At 43.6% G+C, this 27,477-nt stretch overlaps 1 protein-coding gene across 1 annotated transcript in view; it reads right to left on the bottom strand.

Moving 5' to 3' along the window:
- Positions 1-9,231: 9,231 nt before the first annotated feature.
- Positions 9,232-27,477, bottom strand: part of LOC120933454 (mucin-3A-like) — a 42,870-nt gene continuing 24,624 nt past the window's right edge. The window contains exons 4-10 of the mRNA XM_040346682.1: positions 24,899-24,957; positions 22,733-22,884; positions 15,106-15,159; positions 14,843-15,014; positions 12,179-12,346; positions 11,990-12,075; positions 9,232-9,563 (exon numbers count right to left, since the gene is read on the bottom strand). Of these exons, the coding sequence (XP_040202616.1) occupies positions 9,550-9,563; positions 11,990-12,075; positions 12,179-12,346; positions 14,843-15,014; positions 15,106-15,159; positions 22,733-22,884; positions 24,899-24,957 (705 nt within the window). The 3' untranslated portion in view covers positions 9,232-9,549. The remainder of the gene's footprint in view (positions 9,564-11,989; positions 12,076-12,178; positions 12,347-14,842; positions 15,015-15,105; positions 15,160-22,732; positions 22,885-24,898; positions 24,958-27,477) is intronic.

The following is a 27,477-nucleotide window of genomic DNA, read 5'->3' as shown; positions in this document are numbered from 1 at the left end:
CAAGTGTGGACTTCCTTTTTTAAAAGCTAAAATAAATGGACAGAAGGTGAGAACTTTATTGGTCACTGGAGCTCAAATCAGGGTCACTGGTTTGAAATTGCCTGCTTATCAGATGCAGCAGATTGTACAATTGTTGGGTTTAATGGGGCAGGTGACTTTTAGGCTAAAATGTGTAAAAAAAGGTTTCTTTTGAAATTCCAGATTGTTTGCAAACTGAAATAGATTTTTGGTATTGTCAGGGATCAGAGAATATTATTGGTTCAGATATTTTGTCTCAAAGAGGTTGGATAATTCATTTAGCGATTTGGAAAGGTCCAGCTAATCGTAAGCCTGTGGTAGCCGGTCGGTAGCATGTGATTGACAGAAGCAATTGACACTGATTACAAATGGCAAGATACAGGAGATAATTCGGAGTTAAAACATTTGGTACAGACACATAAAAAAAGTTGGAGTCAGGGAAAAAACTAGGTTGGTTTATTTAAAGGCATTGAAGTAAACATTCAAGGCAAAGATCACCCATAATATAAATTACCACCAGTCTGATGAACCTGCATCAATTATTATACAAGATTTTTTTGGATCAGAGAATTATCAGGAAACCTAATTCTGTGACAAATACCGTATTTATCGGCGTATACTGTGCACTTTTTTTTCCTGAAAATAGGGGGAAAATCACGGGTGCACGCTATACGCCGATAGTGTACCTTGGGCTCGGAGGGGGACGAGCGCTACCGAGCGCCGCTGGAATTCACGAGCCTTCTCTCCTGTTTACTCGGCTCTAATATTACACACACACAGACCCGCTTCTGCCACCGGCATTGGACCAGTGTTCTATCAATCACAGGAGCTGGTCCAATGCTGATGGCGGAGGCGGGACTGTGTATGTGACTGCCGCCGAATGGACAGGAGACGACGGCGGAGACGACGGCTCAGTGATTTCCGACGGCTTGGTGATTCCCTTTGCTGCATTTTGTACATTCTTCTTGACAAGATTCTCATTTACACACATATGGAGGAAGTTCCATACTAGGGCATATGATTTCGAGAGTACTCGACAATGGCTGACAATGCCTGAGCAGTCACATAACCCATAGGCTCCTATGGCCTGTTGTCAACTCTCCCTCCTTTCCCCTGCAGTTGCCACTGGATGACACAGGGGAACTGAATCATGTGACAGGAATTGAGAGGCATTTAAGCTGGAGATGGGGCACATAGGCTGCATTTAGGCTGGAGATGGGGCACATAGGCTGCATTTAGGCTGGAGATGGGGCACATAGGCTGCATTTAGGCACAGATTAGGCTGCATTGAGGCTGCAGATGGACACTGACCACAAAATAAAAAATAAAAAAAAATCCTGAAACTTCCCTCTGAAATTGGGGTGAGCGTTATACGCCGGCACGCGTTATACGCCGATAAATACGGTAATCCTTTATGGGTAGTGGCTAAGCTAGATGGTCCTAGTACATACAGACTCCTGATAGACCTAAGAATGCTAAACAAATACATTCCATGTTGTTCGCCAATTGTAACGGAAACTACATGTCGCAACTAAATGCAAACACAAAAGTGTTCTCTGTACTTAACATTTCAAATGGGTTCTTTAGCATTCCTCTTGCTAAAAGCTGTCAATATTAATTTAGCTTCATTCATAAATTCGATTCAATATGTTTTTAATCGCCTTCCGCAAGAATATCATAGTTCACCGTCTATTTTTTACGGACTTGTTTAATTCAGTACGTAGATGACATTCTTCTTTTGGAATTTCGGAAATTTGGAAATTTGAAAACTCTAAAATTTGCAAATTTGAAATTTCGGGACTTTGGAAATTTGACATTTCAGAAATTCGGAAAGTCAAAAAATTCAGAAAATTCTAAAATCGGAAATTTTTAAATTCTAAAATCGGAAATTCTAAAATTCAAAACATTCTAAAATCTGAAAAAAAGTTAATGTTGATTGATCCTTTTTAAAGCAGCTGCTTTTGCCCATTATCCCAAACCCAAAGCCCATCTACATAGGCTCTAAGCATGGCAATGTGTACTGTATGTGTTATATTCATTACAAGCCAAGTCATTATATATTAACTACTTAAGGACCGCCTAACGCCGATATACGTCGGCAGAATGGCACGGCTGGGCACAGGCACGTACCTGTACGTCGCCTTTAAGAGCCCAGCCATGGGTCGCGTGCAAGCCTCCGGCGGCACACTCGCGACCCAGCCTGAAGCTCCGTGACCGCGCCCGCGGGACAAGCAGACCCAATCGCCGGCAGTGTCCCGCGATCGGGTCACAGGTTCCCCGTTCTTCTCTGTGGCAGTGTCACTGATCGTCTGTTCCCTGTTATAGGGAACGACGATCAGTGACATCACACCTACAGCCACACCCCCCTACAGTAAGAATCACTCCCTTAGGGCACACTTAACCTCTTAGCGCCCCCTAGTGGTTAACCCCTTCACTGCCATTGTCATTTTCACAGTAATCAGTGCATTTTTATAGCACTTTTTGCTGTGAAAATGACAATGGTCCCAAAAATGTGTCAAAAGTGTCCGATGTGTTCACCATAATGTCGCAGTCACGAAAAAAATCGCGGATCGCCGCCATTACTAGTAAAAAAAAATCCATTACTAGTAAAAAAAAAATATTAATAAAAATGCCATAAAACTATCCCCCCAAAAAATAAGTAGAAGAATACGTATTGGCCTAAACTGAGGAAAAAACATTTTTTATAGATTTTTTGGGGATATTTATTTTAGCAAAAAGTAAAAAATATTGAATTTTTTTAAATTGTCGCTCTATTTTTGTTTATAGCGCAAAAAATAAAACCCCGCAGAGGTGATCAAATACCACCAAAAGAAAGCTCTATTTGTGGGAAAAAAAGGACGCCAATTTTGTTTGGGAGCCTCGTCGCACGACCGCGCAATTGTCAGTTAAAGCGACACAGTGCGGAATCGCAAAAAGGGGCAAGGTCCTTAACCTGCATTATGGTCCGGGTCTTAAGTGGTTAAATGGATTATTTCAATTGCATATCTTCTTGTACTAGCATCACAGAATATTACTTTTTTTTTATTACAAATCAGTTTTAATAAATTTAATTGTATTTGAATCCCTCTGACTCGTATCTAATAAAATATATGGAATGTTTTTCATATGTTTTAATATATAATTCCACGTAATTCCAAGGATTAACCAAATAATGTCTGAACTTTGGAAGCACCATGGGCCAGATTCACAAAAGAGATACGACAGCGTATCTCCTGATACGCCGTCGTATCTCTGTGATCCGCCCGTCCTAACTATGCGACTGATTCATAGAATCAGTTACGCATAGCTAGCCCTAAGATCCGACAGGTGTAATTGACTTACACTGTCGGATCTTAAAGATGCAATTCTAGGCCGGCCGCTAGGTGGCGAGGCCATTGCGGTCGGCGTAGAATATGCAAATGACTAGTTACGGCGATTCCCGAACGCCCGCGCTGCCCGTCGATCTAACTTTACGTTGTTTCCGTCGAGATACGCCGTGTAAAATTAGGGCTGAGCCCTAGGTGTTCTAAGCCATGTTAAGTATGGCCGTCGTTCCCGCTTTGAAATGTAAAAAATCACGTTGTTTGCGTAAGTCGCCCGTGAATGGCGCTGGACGCCATTTACGTTAACGTCTAAACAAATGACGTCCGTGCGACGTCATTTAGCGCAATGCATGTCGGGTAATTTTCCCGACGGAGCATGCGCAGTACGTTCGGCGCGGGAACGCGCCTAATTTAAATTTGAATTAGGCGGGCTTGCGCTGAGCGCATTTACGTTTACGTTCTGACACTTGTTGCTTACAAGTTACAATTTGTATTGTTTTCAAAAAAAAATACTTTAAACCCCAAAACATTATATACCGTATTTATCGGCGTATAACACTCACTTTTTCACCCTGAAAACAGAGTGAAAATAGCATGTGCGTGTTATACGCCGATATAGTTTAAAAACGGCATGGTACATACTGCATATAGTGCCTTGTTGGGAGGTGTGATCTCAGGCGAGCAGACACAATCAGAGACAGGGGGGGTCCTGGTACACTCAGATCCGACGGCAGACATTCACCTGCTGCTCTGCACACAGAAGCCATTCTAACTCTCGCGGCTGTCATAGCGTAGCCATGGTAACGCTCTGCACTGCTCGCGGGAGTTGAGGCTGACAGCAGCGAGAGTTAGACTGGCTTCTGTGTGCAGAGCAGCAGGATAATGTCTGCTGGATCTGACAGAGCTTGTACCCGGCAGGTACAAATCATTTGCATGAAAAGCTGAGTAAAAAAATAAATTGCGGGGGTGGCTGGTGGTCTTTGGAGAGCAATAAATACATTATAATGCCAGCGGGGGGTGGGGAAGCAATGAATGACACTGCCTGACAGGGGAGGGGGAGCTAAGAGATACACACAACAAACACTGGCTGACAGAACCCCCTCGTTGCAAAGTAAAGTTTGTGTATCTTTGCCCTCCCTTGTCAGGCATCAGTGTGCACTGGTCTTAACCACTTCAGCCCCAGAAGGATTTACCCACTGCCTGAGCTACCCTTATTTTGCTTCAAAGTTCTTTATATCATTTTTTTCCCTGAAACTTCCCTCTGAAAGCGGGGGTTCACCCTATTAAAAAAAAAATTTTTTATTTTTTATTCTAGCATAAAAATTGGCATCGTAGCGCGAGCTACAGTATGCCGGTCTTACATTTTTTATCCCCGTACTCACTGTTTAATCCTACCTAGACGATTAAACATTGAGTACAGGGATAAAAAATGTAAGACCGGCATACTGTAGCTCGCGCTACGATGCCAAATTGTATGCTGAAATGTTGTTCAGCAGGGTGAACCACCGCTTTAAAATTAGGGTGCGTGTTATACGCCGATAAATACGATATATATTTTAGCAGAGACTAGAGAATAAAATGACGGTAGTTGCAATATTTTATGTAACAATGTATTTGCGGTCTTTCAATTACAATTTATTTGGAAGAAATACCCTTTCATATATTAAAGAAAGTAAAAAAAAAAAAGTTAGCCCAATTTTTTTGTTTAACCACTTCAGCCCCGTAAGATTTAGCTGCTTAGTGACCAGCCCATTTTTTGCAATACGGCACTGCGTCGCTTTAACTTACAATTGCGCGGTCATGTGATGTTGCACCCAAACAAAATTGATGTCCTTTTTCCCCACAAATAGAGCTTTCTTTTGGTGGTATTTGATCACCTCTGCGGTTTTTATTTTTGCGCTATAAACAAAAGAAGTTCAACAATATGGAAAAAAACACAACGGGGGTTATTTACTAAAGGCAAATCCACTTTGCACTACAAGTGCAAACTACAAGTGCAAAGTGCACTTGAAATTACACTGAAAGTACACATGGAAGTGCAGTCGCTGTAGATCCGGGGGGGGACTTGCAAGGAAGTAAAAAAACAGCATTTTAGCTTGCACATGATTGGATAATAAAATTAGCAGAGCTTCCCCTCATTTCAGATCTATCCCTCAGATTTACAGCAACTGCACTTACAAGTGCACGTTCAGTGCAATTTCAAGTGCACTTTGCACTTGTAGTGCAAAGTGGATTTTTCTTTCGTAAATAACCCCAAATATCTTTTACTTTTTGCTATAATAAATATCTCAATTTAAAAAAATAAAAATAAAATGCTTTCTTCAGTTTAGGCCAATAGGTATTCTTCTATATACTTTTGGTAAAAAAAAATCGCAATAAGCGACATGTCCGCTCGGAGATTTCGGTCTGATGGTTGTACACACCATCAAACCGAAATCCCCGCGGACAGGATACACGGTGACGTGGCCGCGCCATCGCCACGACGATGATGCGGCGACGTGCGCGACCCTGGAAGGTCAATGCTTCCACGTAACGGTCGAATCACTTTGACGCATGCGAGGGCTTTCAGCCGAGCGGACATGTCCGGTAAGTCGTACAGACGACCGAACATGTCCGACGGACAGGCTTCCAGTGGACATGTTTCTTAGCATGCTAAGAAACATTTGTCCGCTGGAAACCTGTCCTATCCGCCGGAAAATTGTCCGGTCGGCCGTACACACGACCAAACATGTCCACGGAAACTGGTCCGCGGACAAGTTTCAGCAGACATGTTCCGTTGTGTGTACGAGGCCTAAGAGAACCAGGATCTGTGTGTTTACACACACAGGGCCAGATTCATGAAGAATTGCGGCCGTGTAACGTAAGCCGTTTACGTTACACCGCCGCAAGTTTTCAGTGTAAGTGCCTGATCCTCAAAGCACTTACCTGGAAACTTGCGGCGGTGTATCGTAAACTCGTCCGTCGCAAGCCCGCCCAATTCAAATGGGGCAGGCACCATTTAAATTAGGCGCGCTCCCGCGCCTGACGTACTGCGCATGCTCCGTTTTGGAATTCCCGCCGTGCGCGAAGTGACGTCATTTTTTAGAACGGCGACGTGCGTAGCGTCCATTCGTATTCCCGGACATCTTACGCCAAAACAAAAAAATATTGAAATTCGACCCGGGAACGACGGCCATACTTTAAAGCGGATGTGCCACTAAATAAATATATTAAAAGCCAGCAGCTACAAATACTGCAGCTGCTGACTTTTAATATAAGGACACTTACCTGTCCTGGAGTCCAGCGGTGATCGCAGCAGATGACGAGCCGATCGCTCGTCACCCTGCTGCTCCCCCCTCCATCCACGGTGAGGGAACCAGGAAGTGAAGCGCTCCGGCTTCACTGCCCGGTTCCCTACGGTGCATGCGCGAGTCGCGCTGCGCCCGCCGATTGGCTCCCGCTGTGTGCTGGGAGCCGAGTGTTCCCAGCATACAACGGGGGACGGACGGGAAACGAGGAAAAAACCCGTCTTTTGCCCGTATCGTAGGGCCGGAAGTGGGTGCAGATACCTGTCTGTAGACAGGTATCTGCACCCCCCTCCCCCCTGAAAGGTGTCAAATGTGACACCGGAGGGGGGGAGGGTGCCGATCAGCGGGACTCCACTTTAGAGTGGAGATCCGCTTTAACATGGCTCGACTAAAATGAAGCCATGTTAAAGGAGGCCTAACCATGCGTCGGAAAAAAATTACTAGCGACGACGTAACGACGGGAAAAAACTTTGTGGATCGCTGTAACTGCTAATTTGCATAACCGACGCTGGAATACGACGCAAACTCCCCCCAGCGGCGGCCGAAGTATTGCATCCTAAGATCCGACGGTGTAAGTCAATTACACCTGTCGGATCTTAGGGCTATCTATGCGGAACTGATTCTATGAATCAGCCGCATAGATACGACAGGAGATACGACGGTGTATCAGGAGATACGCCGTCGTATCTCCTCTGTGAATCTGGCCCACAGATCCTGGTTCTTGCTTTATCACAAGCAATCACGTTTGCCCAGCGGTCATCGTACCTGCCGAGCACTCGCATCAGCAAAGGCAGCGAGCCCCCCAGTGGCCAAAAGGCGAAGCGACTTAAGGTAACATCATTTCACCCAGGGGAGCCAACCTGCTGCAGTAAAACTGCAGCGGCTGGTCCAGAAGCGGTTAATAGGAAATATGATGTTATGCCAAGTAAATAGATACCCAACATGTCATGCTTTTAATTTGCGTACACTCATGGAATGGCAGCAAACTACGGTACTTAAAAATCTCCATAGGCGATGATTTAAACATTTTTACAGGTTACCGGTTTCGATCTACACAGGAGGTCTTGTGCTAGAATTATTGCTTTCACTCTAACGATCGTGGTGATACCTCACATGTGTGCTTACATTTTCCGGCGCGACTTGTATATGTGTTCACTTCCCCGTGCAAGCACGGAAGGATGGGGCGCTTTACATTTAAAAAATAAATAAAAAGTTCTTATTTATTTTATTTTTTACACTGTCCATTTACTTTTAAAAGTAAACATCCCTCGTGATAGTAATAGTGACAGGTACTCTTTATGGTGGCATATGGATATGGAGTGGGTTAGCTTGCGTTGATTTGATTGACAGCAGCGGGAGCCAATGGCTGCGCTGCTATCAATCATCCAATGAGTCCACAGGAGCTGTGGGAAAGCAACCGGGGCTCAGGTAAGTAAAGTGGGGGCTCGGGGGGGGGGGGGGGGGGGGGGGCGCAGAGTGCAAGGTGTTTTTTCACCTTAATGTATAGGATGCATTAAGGTGAAAAAACATGAAGCTTTACAACCCCTTTAACATTTTGACATTTTGTGATCTTTTGCAGTAATTTATTATTAGGTATACATGTAGGCCCAGATTAACGTAGGAGGGCGTATCTTTGTGCGGGCGTAGCTTATCCTAGATATGCTACGCCGCCGTAACTTAGAGAGGCGATTACCGTATTCACAAAGAACTTGCACCCTAAGTTACGGCGGCGTAGCGTAAATGGGCCGGCATAAGCCCGCCTTATTCAAACTAGGCCGGTAGGGGGCGTGTTGTATGGTAATGAATTGTGACCCCGCGTAAATGACGCACCTAACGAACGGCGCATGCGCGCATGCTCAGAATCACGTTGAATTTTCTCCCTAACTTACGCCAGCTCGATGTTTAGTCGACGTGAACGTAACCTACACCCATCCCCATTCACGGACGACTTACGCAAACGACGTAAAATACGACGCTGTTCCAACGTTTCCGACGTCCATACCTAATATGACTTACCCCTGCTTTATGAGGGGTAAAGTTACGCCGGTCGGAAGTACGTTCGTGAATCGGCGTATCTAGCTCATTTGCATATTAGACACGGAAATCAACGGAAGCGCCACCTAGCGGCCAGCGTAAATATGCACCTAAGATACGACGGCGTAAGAGACTTACGTCAGTCGTATCTTATACAAATTCTGGCGTATCTGATTCTTTGAATCAGGCGCCGAGATACGACGCCTCACATTCAGACTTACGACGTCGTATCTGGAGATACGCTGTCGTAAGTCCTTTGTGAATCTGGGCCGTAGTGTATATTTGGAAATTCTAATGATCTTTCTTAATTGGTAGAATAATGTTTAAAATGTAGTTCTTCGCAACCCAATGCATTCCGAGGACCCACTAAGTAATTTTTATTTACACAGCAACCATTTTTATTTGTTTTAATAGAAAAATATAATGCTGTAATGACACTTTGTTTAAAAAAAATACATTCTAAATCTAACATAGTAGGATAAATAATAAATACTGTAATACTTTTGAGTAGATTTTGTGTTGTTTCATATTTTTGGTTTCCCACAATACAACATTCAAAAACAAAAAGATACACATTTTTATTTACTCAGAAATGTTATCTTTTAAGTATACACAAGAATGTCAAATGACCAATAAAACTCATCATCAAAATTATCAGAAATAACGTTTTTAGAATGTTATTATTTTATACTGCAAAAATTTAATTATGTCACTTATCATTGTTTAAATGATTCACTTTCCTGGGAATGTCAACACATTTTCATCAGCAAGTTTGTCATCAGTTGTTTCCATTCTTCATAGGACAGAGTTTAGCGCTCCATGTCCTGGGTGGCGGCATTTTCAGGTTGGCGACTTACTGCTGAGGCTATCCATCAATTAGTTGGGGTCTAGGAGTGGTAACCTGTGTATACAAAATAGATGTTTTAGTAATATTAAAATTTATAGTAGCAGTGTCAATAATAAGTAATAATAAAAGGATCTGGGCATTTTCCTACGTTTCCTTTTAAAAATTGTTTTTTTTTTTATGATGTCCCAGAAGCCCAGTAAGCTACTAACCTCCTGTAGTGAGCTGACTTTTCTGCTGCACTGAATTTCCAAGCAATGTTGTCCTTTCTGTCCAATTCTACCTGATTTCACTATAAAACACCTTCTCTTCTCTTCATCTCCAAAAGATAAACTCCCCACTTCCATCAGTGACTCAGCAGCTCAACTCAGCTGCTCCCTCTCCCAGCCAGGGGCGGATCCAGGGGGGCATTGGGGAAATTGCCCCCCCCCAAGAAATTTAGTGATGGGCCGGCGGGTGAGCAAGCAGGCCAGTCAGCGGGTGAGTGAGCGGGCGGGTCGGTGCGCGAGTGAGCAGGGGTCAACAGGTGAGTGAGCGGGTGGGGCAGTCATTGGGTGAGTGAGTGAGTCGGCAGGTGAATGGAGGTGCTGTGTACACACGATCGGATTAGCCAACGTAGGACATTTGTTGCCGGAAAGTTTGTCTGTTCTCACAGTGAAAAAGTTTGTATGATGGAGCGTACACATGGTCCAATTGTCTGCAAAAACAGGCCCGTCTGAGGTTTGTTGTCAAAAAGTCATCTTGTGTGTACGGGCCTTATTACTGACATATAATCACACACATAGGTATAGGGATACACCGGTCAGCCCTTGCAACCATTGGATGCAAGTGCTGATCGGATGCCAATCAGCAGCTTTTTTCCAGCATGTCCATTTGACAGAAGCTGAATGTTCAGCCAGCTTCTGTCGGACAGGCTGCTGTACAGACGGGCTTAATGTCGAACGGTTTCTGTTGAACTGACCAATATCCGGCCAGTGTGTACCAGGCTTAATGCTCTTGTCAATTAATTCAGAATTATCATAGATGTGATCTGAAACTGATGTCAAACGTGTGTGTCAAACTGCTCATTGGCACAAGCCCAAAGCTCACCAACATAGTCTCAAAATCTCTTCAAAGAGAATGAAATCCTCCCTAAGGCCCCTTTCACATTGAGGCGTTTTTCATGCGGTACAGCGCTAAAAATAGCGCTGCTATACCGCATGAAAAAACCTGCCCTGTAGTGTTCAATGTGAAAGCCCGAAGGCATTCACATTGAAGCGGTGCGCTAGCAGGAGCGCTCCAAAAGTCCTGCTAGCCGCATCTTTACCGCGGTATAGGAGCGGTGTGTTCACTGCTCCTATACCGCGCCTTCCCAAATCAATGGGAAAGCATGGTAATACCGCTCCGCAATGGCGGTATTAACCCTTTTTCGGCCGCTAGCGGGAGTTAAACTTCACCGCTAGCGCCTGAATATCGCGGTAAATACGACGGTATAGCCGCGCTATACCATCACCGCGGCTCCACGCCTCAATTTGAAAGAGGTCTAAGTCCCCTTTCACACTTATACGACTTGTCTCACGATTTTGGACTGCAAAATCGTATGACAAGTCATTCTCCATTATTTTCAATGACAACCATTTATACTGGCACTACTTTAAGTAGTGCCGACTTCAAAGTAGTCCTTGCACTACTTTGGTCCGATTTTGATGCCACTTACACAGGCATTCATTAAAATCGCGGCCGCGAATCGCGGTAAAATCGCGGCCGCGAAATCGCGGTAAAATCGCGCGTCTTTGAAGTTGTACAAGGGTGAAAGGGGGCTAAGGCTCGATTCACACCTATGCATGTTGCTTTTGAGCGTTTTTGCAATGCTTTTTGCGGTGCTTGCTTCCTTTTTTTGACGTGTGTTTTTACCGCGATTTTACCGCGATTTGCGGGGTTTTTTTTTGGCAGTAAGTTTTTTTTTTTTACATTTCCTTTAACAACCAGCTATGAACAGGTTAAAAAAAACGCAAAATCGCGGCAAAATGCGTTTTGGATGCAGGTCCATTGAATTCTATTGCATGCAAAACGCTGCTTTTTTCTGGAAAAAAAGTCTCTGACCCTTTTCAAAAACGCAGAGGCACAAAAAAACATTGATGTGAACATGTTCCATAGGAAACCATGTTAAAAAATTTCCTTGCATTCTGCAAAATGCAAAATGCACCAAAAAAAGCATTAGTGTGAATGGAGCCTTAGACAGTTGTCACCAGAACAAGCGTCCCCACTGGAAGACTTAACTTCAGTTCCTGTCTTGGTAACAACTCAAACTTTTGCATCTATCTTTATTTGAGGTTGTGGTGAAAGTCATCACTAGGACGAATAGAGAGGGTGACAGTAAGAACTTGGGCAGTTAGGTGGGTGATATACATGGCAGCATCTAATAGAAGGGGTGATGTTCAGGAACTGAATGGTTGTGATAAAGACTATGGAGCTAACTAAATTTGTCTTTTATGATCCCTCACCTTTTCTGGTCTTGTCTCTTGGGTTTCCTTGATAACCAGGTGGCTCCCAGATGTCCTTATATGAACGCAATTCTGGCTGTATCACTCTGGTTTTAAAGGAAGAAAATATACAGATAAAAGTGGTAAGATTAAACTTTTGCTATAAAGGTTTTGATCCTTTATTTTCTTTTGTATCAATAAATCACTCACTTCATTTTTTCTGAGCGATGTTTACGTCTATACGCGAAGAAAAGCAGAATTAAAAATACAATAAGGAGAACAACCAGTCCAACTGTGACTCCAGCGATGACCCCGGGTTTACTGATAGCTGTGTTGCATTGATCCCCGGTGTACCAGTATTGGTCTGATATCTGACAGCTGAGAGGATAGAACGTTTTGAGAATGGCAAATGAGAACAGATCTCCTTGATACCAAAATTAGAGTTTGCATTGTATACATGCTAAAGAGAAGGGACAAGAAAAAAATTACACAGCACAGACATTGCTATAGAGCAGGGGTCTCAAACTCCTGCTGTTGCGATACTACAAGTACCCTTGAGGCATTGCAAGGCTGACAGTCACAAGCATAACTGCCACAGGCAGAGGCATGATGGGACTTGTAGTTTTGTAACAGTTTGAGACCCCTACTATAAACAGATCATTTTTTTTTTACTGATTTGAATGGTAGATGACAGTGCAGGAAGTATTTACATGGATTCTTTACATAGACTATACTGCACCCTAAACCCTCTCCCCTAAATATCTTTTCAATATCTGCAATAAAAGGTAAAAAGACCCCTAGACTGAACCTGAAATCATTTGTGTGCTTCTGGGACTGAACACAGGGCAGGCAGCCTCTGGACAGGTAAGGGGGCCCAATTTATTTCCAGCAGCCACTTTTAAGGTTAACAGTACAATATTACGCTGTATCTGTACTATAAACCAGATGTTCTGAAAGTAAAGTTGGAACAGAGCCATCAAGGAATGATTTTCATGACTTCATCAAAAAACAAACATTGGGTAGCCACTTTCCGACCACAATACATATATATATAGTATGTCAGCCATAACACCCCGTATTTTTTTTCAGACAGAGCGAATAATTAGGTTGCTGTCAGAAGCAGCGGGAGGGGTTGTCCCCCCCATCCTGCCGTTCACCGGTGTTTCTCAGGCTTACTGTTTTTACCAGCAAACCCAGGAAATTATCCAACAGGTTGTGCAGCTGGCCATAGAAGTGAACAGAGACTAGATCATCTCTGATCACCTCTATGATCTTGGAGGACCGGAGCAACATCATGACGTCACTTCTGGTCTAGGCTGGAGATAAACTTTTTTTTTTATCCTTTGCTTTTAAAAGGTAGAGGAGAGATTTGGAGACTAATAGACCCCAGTTCTCATCATAAAGAGGACCGGTGATCTCTTATGTCTATTAGAAGGTATGTTTACATTCCTTGTAAAAGGAATGCAAGTGATAAAAAAATAATAATGGGACAAGGTAAAAAAAAATGGTGTTTGCACCATACATATGAGGTATTAACACAAACATTAGTGCAAGAGAAATAAATCCAGCACTAGACCTCAGTCGTAACTCTAAACAGGTAACACGTAACAAAGAAATTGGCGTGACTTTGAGTCACGTAGTTTGTCGCCATTCCACGAGCGTGTGCAATTTTATGACTTGTTAGATATTTATTTACTCAGTGTAACATCATCTTTTATACTTAATCAAAAATTGGGTTATATATTGTTTTTTTGTTTTTTTTTGCATTCAAATTCATTAACATATTGCAATGATCGCCATTTTATTTTTTAGTGTCTCTGGTATAAACATATAGAATGTTTTGGGGTTCTAAGTAATTTTCTAGCTAAAAAAAATACAGATTTTTACTTGTAAAAAACAAAATGTGCCAGAAAAGGCTATGGCCCAGATTCTCAAAGGGCTTACGACGGCGCAACGCAATGTGCGCCGTCGTAAGTCCTAATCTGGGCCGTCCTATCTATGCGTCTGATTCTTAGAATCAGTTACGCATAGATACCCATTAGATCCGACAGGCGTAAGGCTCTTACGCTGTCGGATCTTAAATGCAATTTTTTTTTTCGCTGCTAGGTGTCGTTTTCCCCGTCGGGTATGCAAATTAGCAAAATACGCAAATTCCCGAACGTACGCGCGGTCGACGCAGTGAAGTTACGACGTTTAAGTTAGATTTGCGATGCGTAAAGTTACCCCTGCTATATGAGGGGCAACCAATGTTAAGTATGGCCGTCGTTCCCTCGTCGAAATTTAAAAATTTACGTTGTTTGCGTGAGTCGTCTGTGAATGGGGCTGGATGCCATTTACGTTCACGTCGAAACCAATGACGTCCTTGCGACGTCATTTAGCGCAATGCACGTCGGGAAATTTTAGGGACGGTGCATGCGCAGTACTTTCGGCGCGGGAACGCGCCTAATTTAAATGATCCACGCCCCCTACCCGGATCATTTGATCATTTGAATACAGGCAAGTTCTTTGTGAATAAAGCACTTTCCTGTAAAACTTGTGGCGGCGTAACGTAAATGACATATGTTACGCAGTTTTATGCCCAGATATGAGAATTTGGGCCTTTGTCTTCAAGTGAGTAATATTATTTTCGAAATTTGTGACACTTGCAGATACCATTTTTAGAAGACTCTGCTGTGCTATACAAGGAGGTAAAGTAAACTGTAAAAAAGAAATAAAAGAGTATAATTCTCTACTTAGGGGTATTTTTCTAGGCACCACATAGAGTGTTTCTATGCATCGCTTTGATAGATACATCTCTGGGTAATATACTGTATATGTTACTGTATATGTTAAAGATAATAATGAAGAAGCAGATAAGTTATGGGTGATACTTACTAGCACAGAGGACCTTTGTTTGTTAGTGAGCACTGTCCATGGTGGCAGTCTAACCGATATGTATTCAATGTGAGGCCACTGCAGTTGTTAACACAATAGAGCTCAGTGGTCCCATTTATACCATAATAATATTTCCTGAATTCTGGATCAATATTCACAAAGGAGCACAAATCTGAAAGATATAAATACTTTAAATAAAAAAGATACAGAACAATGACTGATAGAGTTTATTCCCCAGTGTAATAAAATGAAGAAAAGAGTACCTGATATATCGATTTTTGTTGTGTTGACAATTGGGGACTTGAAGCAAAAGATCTCTGCAAAATAAAGGAAGAAGAAATTAATTAGGGTTACTTGGGGATTACAAATGTTTAACCAGAAAGTTATATAAGAATGCATTTTATTATTTTTTTTGCTTAACTGTCAAGTTTTTTTTTAGCAATTTCTGTATCATGGATTCAGCTACAGCTAACTACAATGTATTATTTTTTATTTACATTTTAACAAGTATTGTGTTTACGTTGATCAGTGCCAACATAGGGCCAGATTCATGAAAAATTACGGCGGCGTAACGTATCCCTTTACGTTACGCCGCCGCAAGTTTTCGGCGTAAGTGCTTGATTCACAAAGCACTTGCCTGTAAACTTGCGGCGGCGTAGCGTATAGCCGTCCGGCGCAAGCCCGCCTAATTCAAATGGGGTGTGTGTCATTTAAATTAGGCGCGCTCCCGCGCCGGACGTTCTGCGCATGCTCCGTCTGAAAATTTCCTGGCGTGCTTTGCGCGAATTTACGGCGCCCCGACGTGTTTTTTGAACGGCGACGTGCGTAACGTACTTTCGTATTCCCAGACGTCTTACGCAAAAAAAAAATATTTGAAATTCGATGCGGGAACGACGGCCATACTTTAACATGGATGGTCTAATGTTACACCATCTAAATAGGACTCGTAACTATACGACGGAAAAAGCCGACGAGCGTATCTTCGTGGATCGCCGTAATCAGCTAATTTGCATACCCGACGCTGGAAAACGACGCAAACTCCACCCATCGGCCGCTGGAAAATTACACCTAAGGCCCCGTACACACGACCGAGGAACTCGACGTGCCAAACACATCGAGTTCCTCGTCGAGTTCAGTGTGGAAGCCGCCGAGGAACTCGGCGGGCCGACTTTTCCCATTGACTAACGTGAAAATAGAGAACATGTTCTCTTTTCGGCCCGACGAGTTCCTCGACGGGTTCCTCGCTGAAAAGTGTACACACGAATCCAGCTCCGACCGAGTTTCTGGCTGAATTCTGCCGAGAAACTCGGTCGCGTGTACGGGGCCTGAGATCCGAAGGCGTACGAAGCTGTACGCCTGTCGGATCTTAGCCAAAAGCCGTCGTATCTTGGTTTGAGGATTCCAAAACAAGATACGACGCGGCAAATTTGAAAATACGCCGGCGTATAAGTAGATACGCCGGCGTATCAGTAGATACGCCAGCGTATTGCCGCTGTGAATCTGGCCCATAGCTGATGATATCGGCAATGATATATCATAGTGACAATAGGTCCTAGCATTTAGTGGACTCTAAAGGTGTGTCTTAGTATCTCCAACTACAACCCCTGATACCTACCCCAGGTGACAAACTGTCCTAAATACAAGGATACCAAGTATATGCAGTTTGTATCAAGCCTAAAATCAAAGTTTACCTTCAATTATAGTAAGTCAACTTTAAAGAGAAGTATGACCAAACATTTTTGGGCTATACTTCCCTTTTAGATCTCAAAGGTATTTACTAATGTTCTTTTGTGATGCAGAGTCATGGGACAGCTGTAATATCTCATGGATGCTGCAACATGGAGTTAAATATGTATGTTGTTTGTTTTTTTTTTATCAACCCCTTCAATCAAATGTATAGTCAAAATATTATTTTTTTCCGACTGTGTCCCATTGGGCACTTTTTCTGTTCCTTCCTGTCCCAGAGATACAGGAAGTGAGGGAAAAGCTCTACAAAACGAGGGGAACTCTCTTCTTAGGCCCCGTACTCACGACCAAACATGTCTGCTGAAACTGGTCCGCAGGCCAGTTTCAGCAGACATGTTTGGTCGTGTGTGGGCGCGAGCGGGCCGAATTCCAGCAAACATTTGCCCGCCGGGCCTTTTCCCAGCGGACAAATATTCCTGGACTTGTTTTAAAACAGTCCGCTGGAATCCTGCCCGCTCGGACATGTACGGTCGTCAGTACAGACCTACCGTACATGTCCAGGCGCCCGCCGTCCCTCGCATGCGTCGAATGACTTCGACGCATGCGTGGAAGCATTTTAAAGGTGGGCCGCCCACGTCGCTGCGTCATTGTCGCGGCGACACCGCGTCATCGACGCGGCGACACCGCGGACACGCCCCGCGTATTGTTTACGCGCGGACTTCTGTACGATGGTGTGTACAACCATCGTACAGAAGCCCTCTGGCAGACATGTATGGTGAAAACGGTCCGACGGACCGCTTTCACCATACATGTTTGGTCGTGAGTACCCGGCCTTAGAGTGTTTTTACCAGAACATGTGTGACTATGGATGGGCGAACGGTTCGGCCCGAGCATGAGTTTGGGCCAAACATTACGTTTTCAAAAGTTCTCCGAACAACCAAATTATAGGGTCGTTCGACCGTTTGTTCTGTCCACCGAATGCCGCCAAATGACCACAATGCACTGTGCCGCCACACAGTGCATTGAAAGGCTAAATGACTGAAGCAATAAAAGCTTCGCCCAATCAGGGAACAGAGCACTGTCAGAGCCATGATTGGATGCTGTTATGATGACTGTATCCAATCATGGCTCATTGCTCTTAATCCCCTCCCCACACTATAAAAGTATTCCTTCCATAGCGGCCATTTGTAGTGTGATAGCAGCGTAGAGAGAGATAGAACAAGGCTCTGTTCAGTGCTTTTAGACAGTTAGTGTGCTATAGTGTTCTTTTCTGATTCTACTGTCAGTATAGAATATCGGTTCACTATGCATCTTGGGATAGTTCAGTGTGAGTGTAGTGCGTCCATTCATCTTTACATTAGTGCCAATGTAGGGATAGTTCAGTCAGTTTGAGTGTAGTGACTGTTTAACAGAGTATATTTTATTGTGTTACTGCAAGTTAAACGCCACATAACTCTGTGCATTACTGCAAGTTGAACGCTGTATATTTAATTGCATTACTGCAAGTTTAATGCCATATAGTTCTGTGCATTACTGCAAGTTTAACGCCATATAGTTCTGCGTGTTGCTGCAAGTTTAATGCCATATAGTTCTGTGCAATACTGCAAGTTTAACACTGTATATATTTCATTGTGTTACTGCAAGTTAACAGGATATATTTAATTGCATTACTGCAAGTTTAACGCCATATATTTAATTGCATTGCTGCAAGTTTAACGCCATGTAGTTCTGTGCATGACTGCAATTAACGCAGGATAGTTCTGTGTGTTACTGCAAGTTTAACACCATATAGTTATGTGCGCTACTGCAAGTTTAACGCCATATATTTCATTGCGTTACCACAAGTTTAACGCCATATATTTCATTGCATTACTGCAAGTTTAAAGCCATATAGTTCTGAGTGTTACTGTATGTTCGATTCAGTATATTGCAGTATAATATAGTATATCTGTGAAGTGTGTCTATGTGGCAAATACTCAAAGTGCACCAAACACCACTTTGCATTGATAAAAGTGCATCCACTTATACATTTACACATCTTTATTACATTTTTTTAAAAGCACCCCCCACTCCCCCATTATGTCTGGGAGAACAGCAAGGAGAGGCAGACATTCCCACAGCACTGTAATAGGGCCATCAGCGTATGTGTCCACAGGCAAAGGTGGACGTGGTCAATCCTTAAGCAGGGTATAATTTCCTCTGTTTAGTGATGTTGCTCATGCTATCCAGCCACAGCATGCAGAGGAGATGGTGGACTGACTTACTAAACCGTCCTCATCCTCTTCATCCTCTGTCACCCAAGCAGAGACTAGCGCGCAGTCCCCTGCAGCTGCCATAGTGGCAAAACCTGCCTTCTTGTCCACAGCTATTCCTGCCATAGCCCCAGCATCAGGCATGGAGGAGTCAGCGGAGTTATTAGAACACAGTGTCAGCCACTTGTACCTTGATGATGCACAGCCATTACTCAATTCAGATCTTGGTTCTGACTCTGAGGTTGAGGAAGGCAGGAACACGAGCCAACAGAGAGGGGATAACACAGGTACACAAATTGGCATTTATGTTCCCCCAGCCGCAGTGTATTGCCAGGTTGTCTCCAGTGGTAATAAGGATGGAGGAGATGATGATGGTGAGGTCACTTACTCGAATTGGGTGCTGGATAGAGCAGAGGAGGAAAGTGAGGGTGAGGCACAACCCCAATGAGACAGCCATCATGGAAGAGTAGAGAGCAGTCACCCTATTCCGTCACATTGTGAAGCTGTTATCTCCCGGCCCACTTCCCCCAGCTCAGTTGTCTGGGCCTTTTTTAGAACACGTGCAGCTGATCGCACTGTTGCTATTTGCAAACTTTGTCTCAAGCGCATCAAGTGTGTCAAAAACACCAACCATTTGGGTACCACATGCTTGACAAGGCATTTAACCTCCCACCACTAGCCCATTGGCAAGAGCACCTAAAAACACACAAAAGGGGCACAAATCTGTCCCTCCTCACTCAACTCAGTTTGTCCCTGCTATACCTCATGACCTCTCAGCAGTCTCCACTGGGATGATGGTATAGCAAAGGGTGTCCCAGGTCCTTGCAGCACATCTGCCAGCAGCACAACACCAGCTGTACACTCCAGGGAGTCTGTGGACAGACGTGTTCTATGATCAGTAACAGAACCTCCAGCAGCACCGAATGCAGGTTTGGAAATAACGCTGGATGCAGGGCAGCCCAGCAGATCAATAGCATACTGGGCAAGTTCTTGCCAGTGGATATTCTCATAATCCAGTAAGCCAGTGGATCATCGACTGGAAAGCTTCTAGATAATCGTCCACCATGTGATGCAGATGCTGCCGATAGGATGTGGAAGCTGACAACCCTGCGCGTCGAGGACTAAATAAATTCAGAAATGCATCACTTAGGTGGCCGCCTTCTCCACCGCTCCTCTCTTGACTAACAGAAGCCTCAAAACAAAGTTTTCCACGACACTGTAATCTACCAGAGTCTGGAAAATCATTTGATAAACTCCACTTTAACGTGTCCTCAAGAGATTTCATCTTCTGGACTCTCTGTGGGGACAGGATGAGTTCTGAGACTTTCCCCTTATAATGGTGGTCAAGGAGGGTCACCAACCAATAGTGATCCTTTCTGTTTACTCCACATATTCTTGGGTCCTTTCACAGGCTTTGAAACATGAGGGAGCCCAAGCACCGCAAATTTGCAGAGGCATGAGAAGCAGACTCCTCTGGGCCACTGAGTATCTGGAACTGCCCCCTCTCAGCCATGCACTACTCACAAGGGTTCTGGGGATAGAAAACCAGCTCTAATGCCGAGTACACACGATCATTTTTTGCATGAAAAAAACGTTGTTTTTAAAAAACGTCATTTAAAATGATCGTGTGTGGGCTGCACATCGTTTTTCAGGTTCTGAAAAACAACAATTTTTTTTTCCGAACATGTTGCATTTTTTAATGTCGTTTTAAACTATGTCGTTTTTCGGGTTGTAAAAAATGATCGTGTGTGGGCTAAAACGACGTAAAAAACCTGCGCATGCTCAGAAGCAAGTTATGAGACGGGAGAGCTCGTAGTAAAACTACCGTTCATAATGGAGTAAGCACATTCATCACGCTGTAACACTTTTCGTCTTTTACTAACACTGAATCAGCTAAAGCAGCCACAGAACACACAAGAGGTACGTTATGGGCGGTCGAACCGTGAGCTTGTCTCGCTGCTAAAATGTGAGCAGAGTCTGACGTGGAAAAAAAAGGGAAAAAAAAAAAAAAGAACACACAAGAGGAGAGAGAGGAGAAGGAGGAGGATTCTGGCAGTTTCAGAGGCATTGAAGCAGAGGAAGACATATGTCAAACAGTAATGCCGCGTAGACACGATCATTTTTCAGCATGAAAAAAAAACGAAGTTTTCCCAACTTCATCATTAAAAACGACGTTGCCCACACACCATCGTTTTAAAAAAATGATCAAGCAAAGCGCGGTGACGTACGTCACGTACAACGGCACTATAAAGGGGAAGTTCCATTTCCATTTCCATTTTTTACTTCCCCTTTATAGTGTCGTTGTACGTGACGTACGTCACCGCGCTTTGCTTGATCATTTTTTAAAAACGATGGTGTGTGGGCAACGTCGTTTTTAATGATAAAGTTGGGAAAACTTCGTTTTTTTTGCATGCTGAAAAATGATCGTGTCTACGCGGCATTACTGTTTGACATATGTCTTCCTCTGCTTCAATGCCTCTGAAACTGCCAGAATCCTCCTCCTTCTCCTTTCTCTCCTCTTGTGTGTTCTGTGGCATAGTTACAATAGTGTCTGCATAAAGTGGGCCTTGAGAGGAAAGGAAGTCCTCCTCTTCATCCGTCTGCTTTGCCTTGAGTGCCCTGTCCATAATGCCATGCAGAGTCTGATCCAGCAAGAACACAACAGGGATTGTGTCACTGATGCATGCATTGTCACAGCTCACCATCCTTATGGCCTCTTCAAATGGTGACAGTACAGTACATGCATTCTTTATGAGCAGCAATTGACCAGTGGGGAAAAAAAAGCTGAGTCGGCCTGAGCATGTCATTGTGCCATACTCACACAGATGTTTGTTGACAGCCCTCTGCTGCACTTGTTCCACATGGTGGTCATGTCACAAATCAGGCGGTTTATGAGCTGGTGGAATTTCTGCTAAATTTCAGCCAACCGAGCACTGGCTGTGTATGATCTCCTAAAATGGCTACAGACTCTTCTGGCCTGCTATAGTAGATCTTCCAAACCCTGGGTACCTATTTAGGAAATGCTGCACTACCAAATTGAGGACCTGTGCCAGGCATGGCACATGTCAACTTTCCCTGTCTAAGGGCGGATAGGAGGTTTGTGCCATTATCACACACCACCATTCCTGGCTCTAGCTGGCATGACGTGAACCACCTCTGGGCCTGTCCCCACAGAGCTGACACACCATCTGAAGCACTGCATGGCACCTTTTAGCCTGACTCATTAAATAGCCATTTGAACACTTAGGGGGTACTTAAGGTTCATAGGACAATTCAGCAGAGGAGGGCATGAAGGAAGAGGAGGAGGAGGGGGGTAGAGCTGACAGATCTTGCATCATCACCAGTTGTATGGAGATGTGGGGGCACAACAAGCTACAGCACTAAGTTCTGTCCTGAATCCTTTCGGGTTGCAAGCAGAGTTACCCAGTGTGCTGTGAATGAAATATATCGTCCCTGCCCATGCTTGCTGGACCACATGTCAGCAGTAACGTGGACTTTGTGGCTGACTGCCTTGCCCAATGATGCCACAACATTGCCTTCCACGTAATGGTAGAGAGCTGGAATGGCCTTACATGAAAAGAAATAGCGACTGGAAAACTGCCATTGTGGTACAGCACATTCTGTAAATTCACGGAAGGGACAGAATCCATCAAGTAAAAAGGCAGAAGTTGTAGAGCCAGCAGCTTTGACAAGCTTGCATTTAGACGCTGGGCATGTACTGACAAACAATTTTTCCGCACCTGTTTGACAGTTTCCTAATGTCACACAGCTGGACACATGCATGGATTAGGGGGGCGGCACCCATGTGCCCCTAATAGATGGGACTCCACTGATTAGATAGATAGATAGATAGATAGATAGATAGATAGATAGATAGATAGATAGATAGATAGATAGATAGATTCATAGACAGAAAAGCAAGGAAGAAATAAAGAAAGGAATGCATGCTTACCATTATCCATTGATGTATTGTATGTGCAATTGTTGTATTCTGAACCACGTACAATGTGTTCCACATCTTTTGCAAAGTTGGCCTGCTCTCCTATATAATTTTCGAAAGGGACTTCTGTACTGACTTCATGGTTCACAACAACACTTCCAGAGCTAGAATAATGACAAAAGTACTAGCAAATTTACAAGAAGCAATACATGAAATGACTGAGAAAGTTGGGTCATTACTGTCAATACTGTAAAGTTTTTTTCTTAAAGATTGATAACTTGATCATGGGAATATGAAGAGTTTAAAAATCTTACATTTTTAAAGTGTTTACCCAACACTAAGGATAACAGCGTATAAACATCTAAAAGCTCCTGATGATGACGTTACATTGAAACACGTAGGGTGGAGCTTTATTGTAGTGATGTCATCCCACACAGCCTGTCCGCTCACAGTCATAGATCATGGCTGGAGCTAACAGAACTTTAAAAGTCGCTTTTATCCTCAGTGTTGGGTAGACACTTTGAAAATGTAAGTGTGTTTTTTATACCTTTGGCCAAAAAGACTTGAAGATTGGACACAGTTGACATTTTTGGTTTATGAATTTTATTATGGACTTGTCGCTTTTTATATATTTGTTGACTATTTTGATTAATTTTCACGTGATATATATTCATTTAGTGTTTATGAAATATATATGGTGATTAAAGAATTGTTGATATTTTTTTTCCATGGTATTTCATTTACTTGTTTCATTTATCTGCAAGTGTAGTCAGATTGTTTTTACACATTATAGTGAAATTTCCTGTTGACAGGAACTGAGGGAAGATCTGCAACAGGGGCACAGGCAGAAATACAAATGAGTACATCTGAAAAACAATTATTTCCAATGTATCTTTATCACACCATAATGCTGCGCACATGCATGTCAACGGACATCAAAGTGTATGTTAGCGGACTTCAGTGCACATTAAAATGCGACTAAAATGGGTGGAAATGTACATGCATTTGCCATACATTTTAGTGCAAGGCAGTGTGAATTGGTCATGAGTCTTCTCCTAGACTGCCCCTAGAGGGCAGAGGAGGGATCTGGGGTCTTATAGACCTCAAATTTATTCATAAAGAGTACTTGTTGTCACATGCCTATTGCAGGGATGTTTACATTCCTTGTGACAGCAATAGTAACAGAGTAAGAATAAAAAATAAATAAATAGCTAATCAAAAAAAAATTAAGTGCACCCCGCCCCCCCGTTCACGTGCAAAGGCTTAAGCACCAGTCGGTCCTGCACACAGAAATTGTCCCACACATGTGAGGTACAACTACGAATGTCAGATCATGGGCAGTAATTCTAGCATCAGATCTCCTCTGTAAATCTAAAGGGGTAACCTGTAAAGACTTTTAAAACATCACCAATGGATAGTAAAATTTACATAGATTGTCGTTGTTTCCCAATTTCGAAAGCGTGACATGTTTGGTATCCATTTACTCTGCGTAACATCATCTTTTATATTTTACCAGAAAATGGTATTGTATTGTGTTTTTTTCCTATTAAGAATTAAAAAAACTGTATTTGAACCAAACAAATTGCATTTGAAAAACCAATATACAAATATCGTGTGACATAAAAAAAATTGTAACGCCTACCAATTTATTCTGTAGGACCTCAGTTTCAAAAAAAGGCATCATGTTGGGGGGGAAATTTTCTAGCAAAAAAAATGTAAACAAAACGTGCCAGAAAAGGCATAGGGGTCAAGTGGTGATCCTTTTACTTGAAGGCCTAGTTACACTGGGCAATTATTATACCCATGTCTCATGCAGGGCCATGTTTTACTGGCACGGAGATGCATAGGTGTTGTGTGCATTCCAGTGCCACCAGTCCTATTATTGTCTATTGGTACTCATCGGTTACACAGATACAGACGCTGCTCCCAATGCATTGTGTGGGTGCATGGTCCCGAATGCACCAAGGGTGAGTTTGGGCACAACAGCCACACACACCCGCACCCACATGTATGTCATATTGGGACATGATGAGACTGTGCGTCTTTGTGCGATAAACGCGGTCCTGCACGGGGCATGAATGTAATTACCCCATGTGAATGAGGCCAAAGGGTTTATTTGAGAGCAGGAAAATAAATATATCTCTATTTAGTATTTGATACACACATAAGTTCTCATACCTGAAAGATATTAACCGGATTTTTACTAATCTACCTAGGGCTCTGTAGATCCTTTCCATCTGCAAGACAATAAAAAACGTTGAGCTGTTTTTCGCATATTACCAGAAAAAATAAAACTCAAAAGCAAAAAGAGAAAGTCAGATATTTGTTCACACTATTAGAACCCCCCAATCCGATTTTGCAGCATGATCCTGATTTTAAAGTAAAATTCCAGCCTAAAGAAAAGCCTTTTCATCACAAACAGCCTCCATACAAGAGATTTCCTGTCCTATCAACAGGAACGAACGACAGGAGAGTTTTTTTTCCTTTTTTTGGGGCGGGGGGAGGGGGTTTGAAAAGACCCTCCAGCGGCTGAGGATGTGTACCCTTAAATGTTGTTTTGTCACATTTACAAGAAGTAAGGAGAAGCCTGGCCAGTGGTAACATTGACTTTGAAGAATAAGATTCTGACTTTGAAGGAAATGCTAAAAATATGGGTTGCATACGGGGCACTTAGCAGACCCCATGCATGCCTCCCGATCTCAACCCAAAACCCAGGTGCTGTTTTATGCACATACTGTAGATCATGGGTCTTCAAACTACGGCCCTCCAGTTGTTCAGGAACTACAATTCCCATAATGCCTAGTCATGACTGTGAATGTCAGTGCGTTACAATGCCTCATGGGATGTGTAGTTCTGCAACAGCTGGAGGGCCGTAGTTTGAGGATCCCTGCTGTAGATCATAAGTGAGGACCACTAATGAAGCATAGCAGGAGAAAAGAGGGATTAAGCTTAAAGGGGTTGTAAAGGTAAATGTTTTTTCACCTTAATGCATCCAATGCATTAAGGTGAAAAAACATCCGACGGTACCGCCTCCCCCCCCGAACCCCCGTTTTACTTACCTCACCCCTTGAATGTCCCGCACGCGTCCCCGTGATACTCTTCGGTTCCCAGCCTGGCCGTTGATTGGCTAGGCTGGACGGATTGATAGCAGCGCAGCCACTGGCTGGCGCTGCTGTCAATCACTTCCGATGATGCACGCCGGGGGGCGGGGCCGAGTGATACAGTCGGCGGCTATGCCCGCCGCTGTATCACGGGAGCACGCCCGCAAAAGCTTTCCACTATGCAAGCTTGCTTGCATGAAGGTGGAAAGCTCTTGCGGGGAGGAGCCGAGATTGCCGCCGAGGGACCCCAGAAGACAGCGTTCGGAAACACTTTTTTTTTTAACATTTTTGCCTTTAGTGTTCCTTTAACTTTCCTACTTTTGTAGCACCCCATATTTTAGGGCAACCTGGGGCTCCAACAGAGATCCATTTTTATGTTAAAGTTGTCTTATATCTGTTTTTGCTCTGTTTTGCTGACTCACTCTCTCTTTTATTTATTTTTTTACAGGTATTTATATAGTACTGACAATTTACCCAGCGCTTTACTTATATATTGTACCCACACATCAGCCCCTGCCTTCAAAAGCTTACAATTCAAGACCCCTAACTCACATGCATGCATACTGTACACATACTAGGGCCAATTTAGACTGGAGCCTATTACTTACCACTATGCCTTTTACCGGGAGAACATGATAACTCCAGGCAGGTAGTGCTATGGTTGAGATTTGAAATAATGCCCCTACTGCTGCAGATAGAAGTGCTAACCACTTGGCCACTGCGCTACCCAATGTTGAGGACCGTAGATGCAGTGGTCAGCCAAGGATACTTGAAGGGGTTGTAAACCTTCAGCATCATACACACGATCGGATATCTGATGGATTCTAATCCGATGGATTTTTTCGTTGGATATCCGATGAAGCTGATCTTCATCAGTCATGCCTACACACCATCAGTCAAAAATCCGATTGTGTCCAAACGCAGTGACGTACAACACTACGAGTCTACGACGAGCCGAAAAAAATTAAGTTCAATGCTTCCAAGCATGCGTCGACTTGATTCTGAGCATGCGTGGATTTTTGACCGATGGAGTTCCATACATACGATTCATTTTTCTATCATTTTTTTTATCCATAGGAAAAATGTAAAACATATTCAATTTTTTTTCCTGTTTTTTTACCTTAATGCATCCTATGTGAAAAAAACATCCGATACTTACTGGCCCCCCTGTTTAGTTACCTGAGCCCTCAAAAGTCCCATGTCGAGAACGTGCTGGTTTCATTGGATAACCAGCCATTGGCTCCCGCTGCTGTCAATCAAATCCAATGATGCAGGCGCCGGGGGGGTGGGGTCGAGTCCGGCATTTGTGTCTATGGACACAAACGCTGGACTCGGGAGCACGCCCGCAAGGTAACCCCCTTGGGAAGGCACTTCCCAGAGGGGGTTATCTGATGCTGGGAGGAGCCGAGGCAGTCGTCGAGGGACCCCAGAAGACAAGGCTTAGGGCCACTCTGTGGAAAACAAGCTGCACAGCAGAGGTAAGTATGACATGTTTGTTATTTAAAAAAAAAAGTTGATAACCTTTGAAATCATTTTAATGCAGCAGATGAAAGACACATCATGCCTTCAACACCGGAATATGTCCAGCAGTGTCATCAGCACAGAATTGGCAGGAACGTGTAAGACCCAGGTACAACCATCTATTGTCTGGAGAAG

Source organism: Rana temporaria, chromosome 3 (assembly GCF_905171775.1).
Source record: "Rana temporaria chromosome 3, aRanTem1.1, whole genome shotgun sequence".
Taxonomy (NCBI): Eukaryota; Metazoa; Chordata; class Amphibia; order Anura; family Ranidae; genus Rana; species Rana temporaria.
The sequence above is the reverse complement of the archived record's forward strand: the minus strand, read 5'-3'. Positions and strand labels throughout refer to the sequence as shown.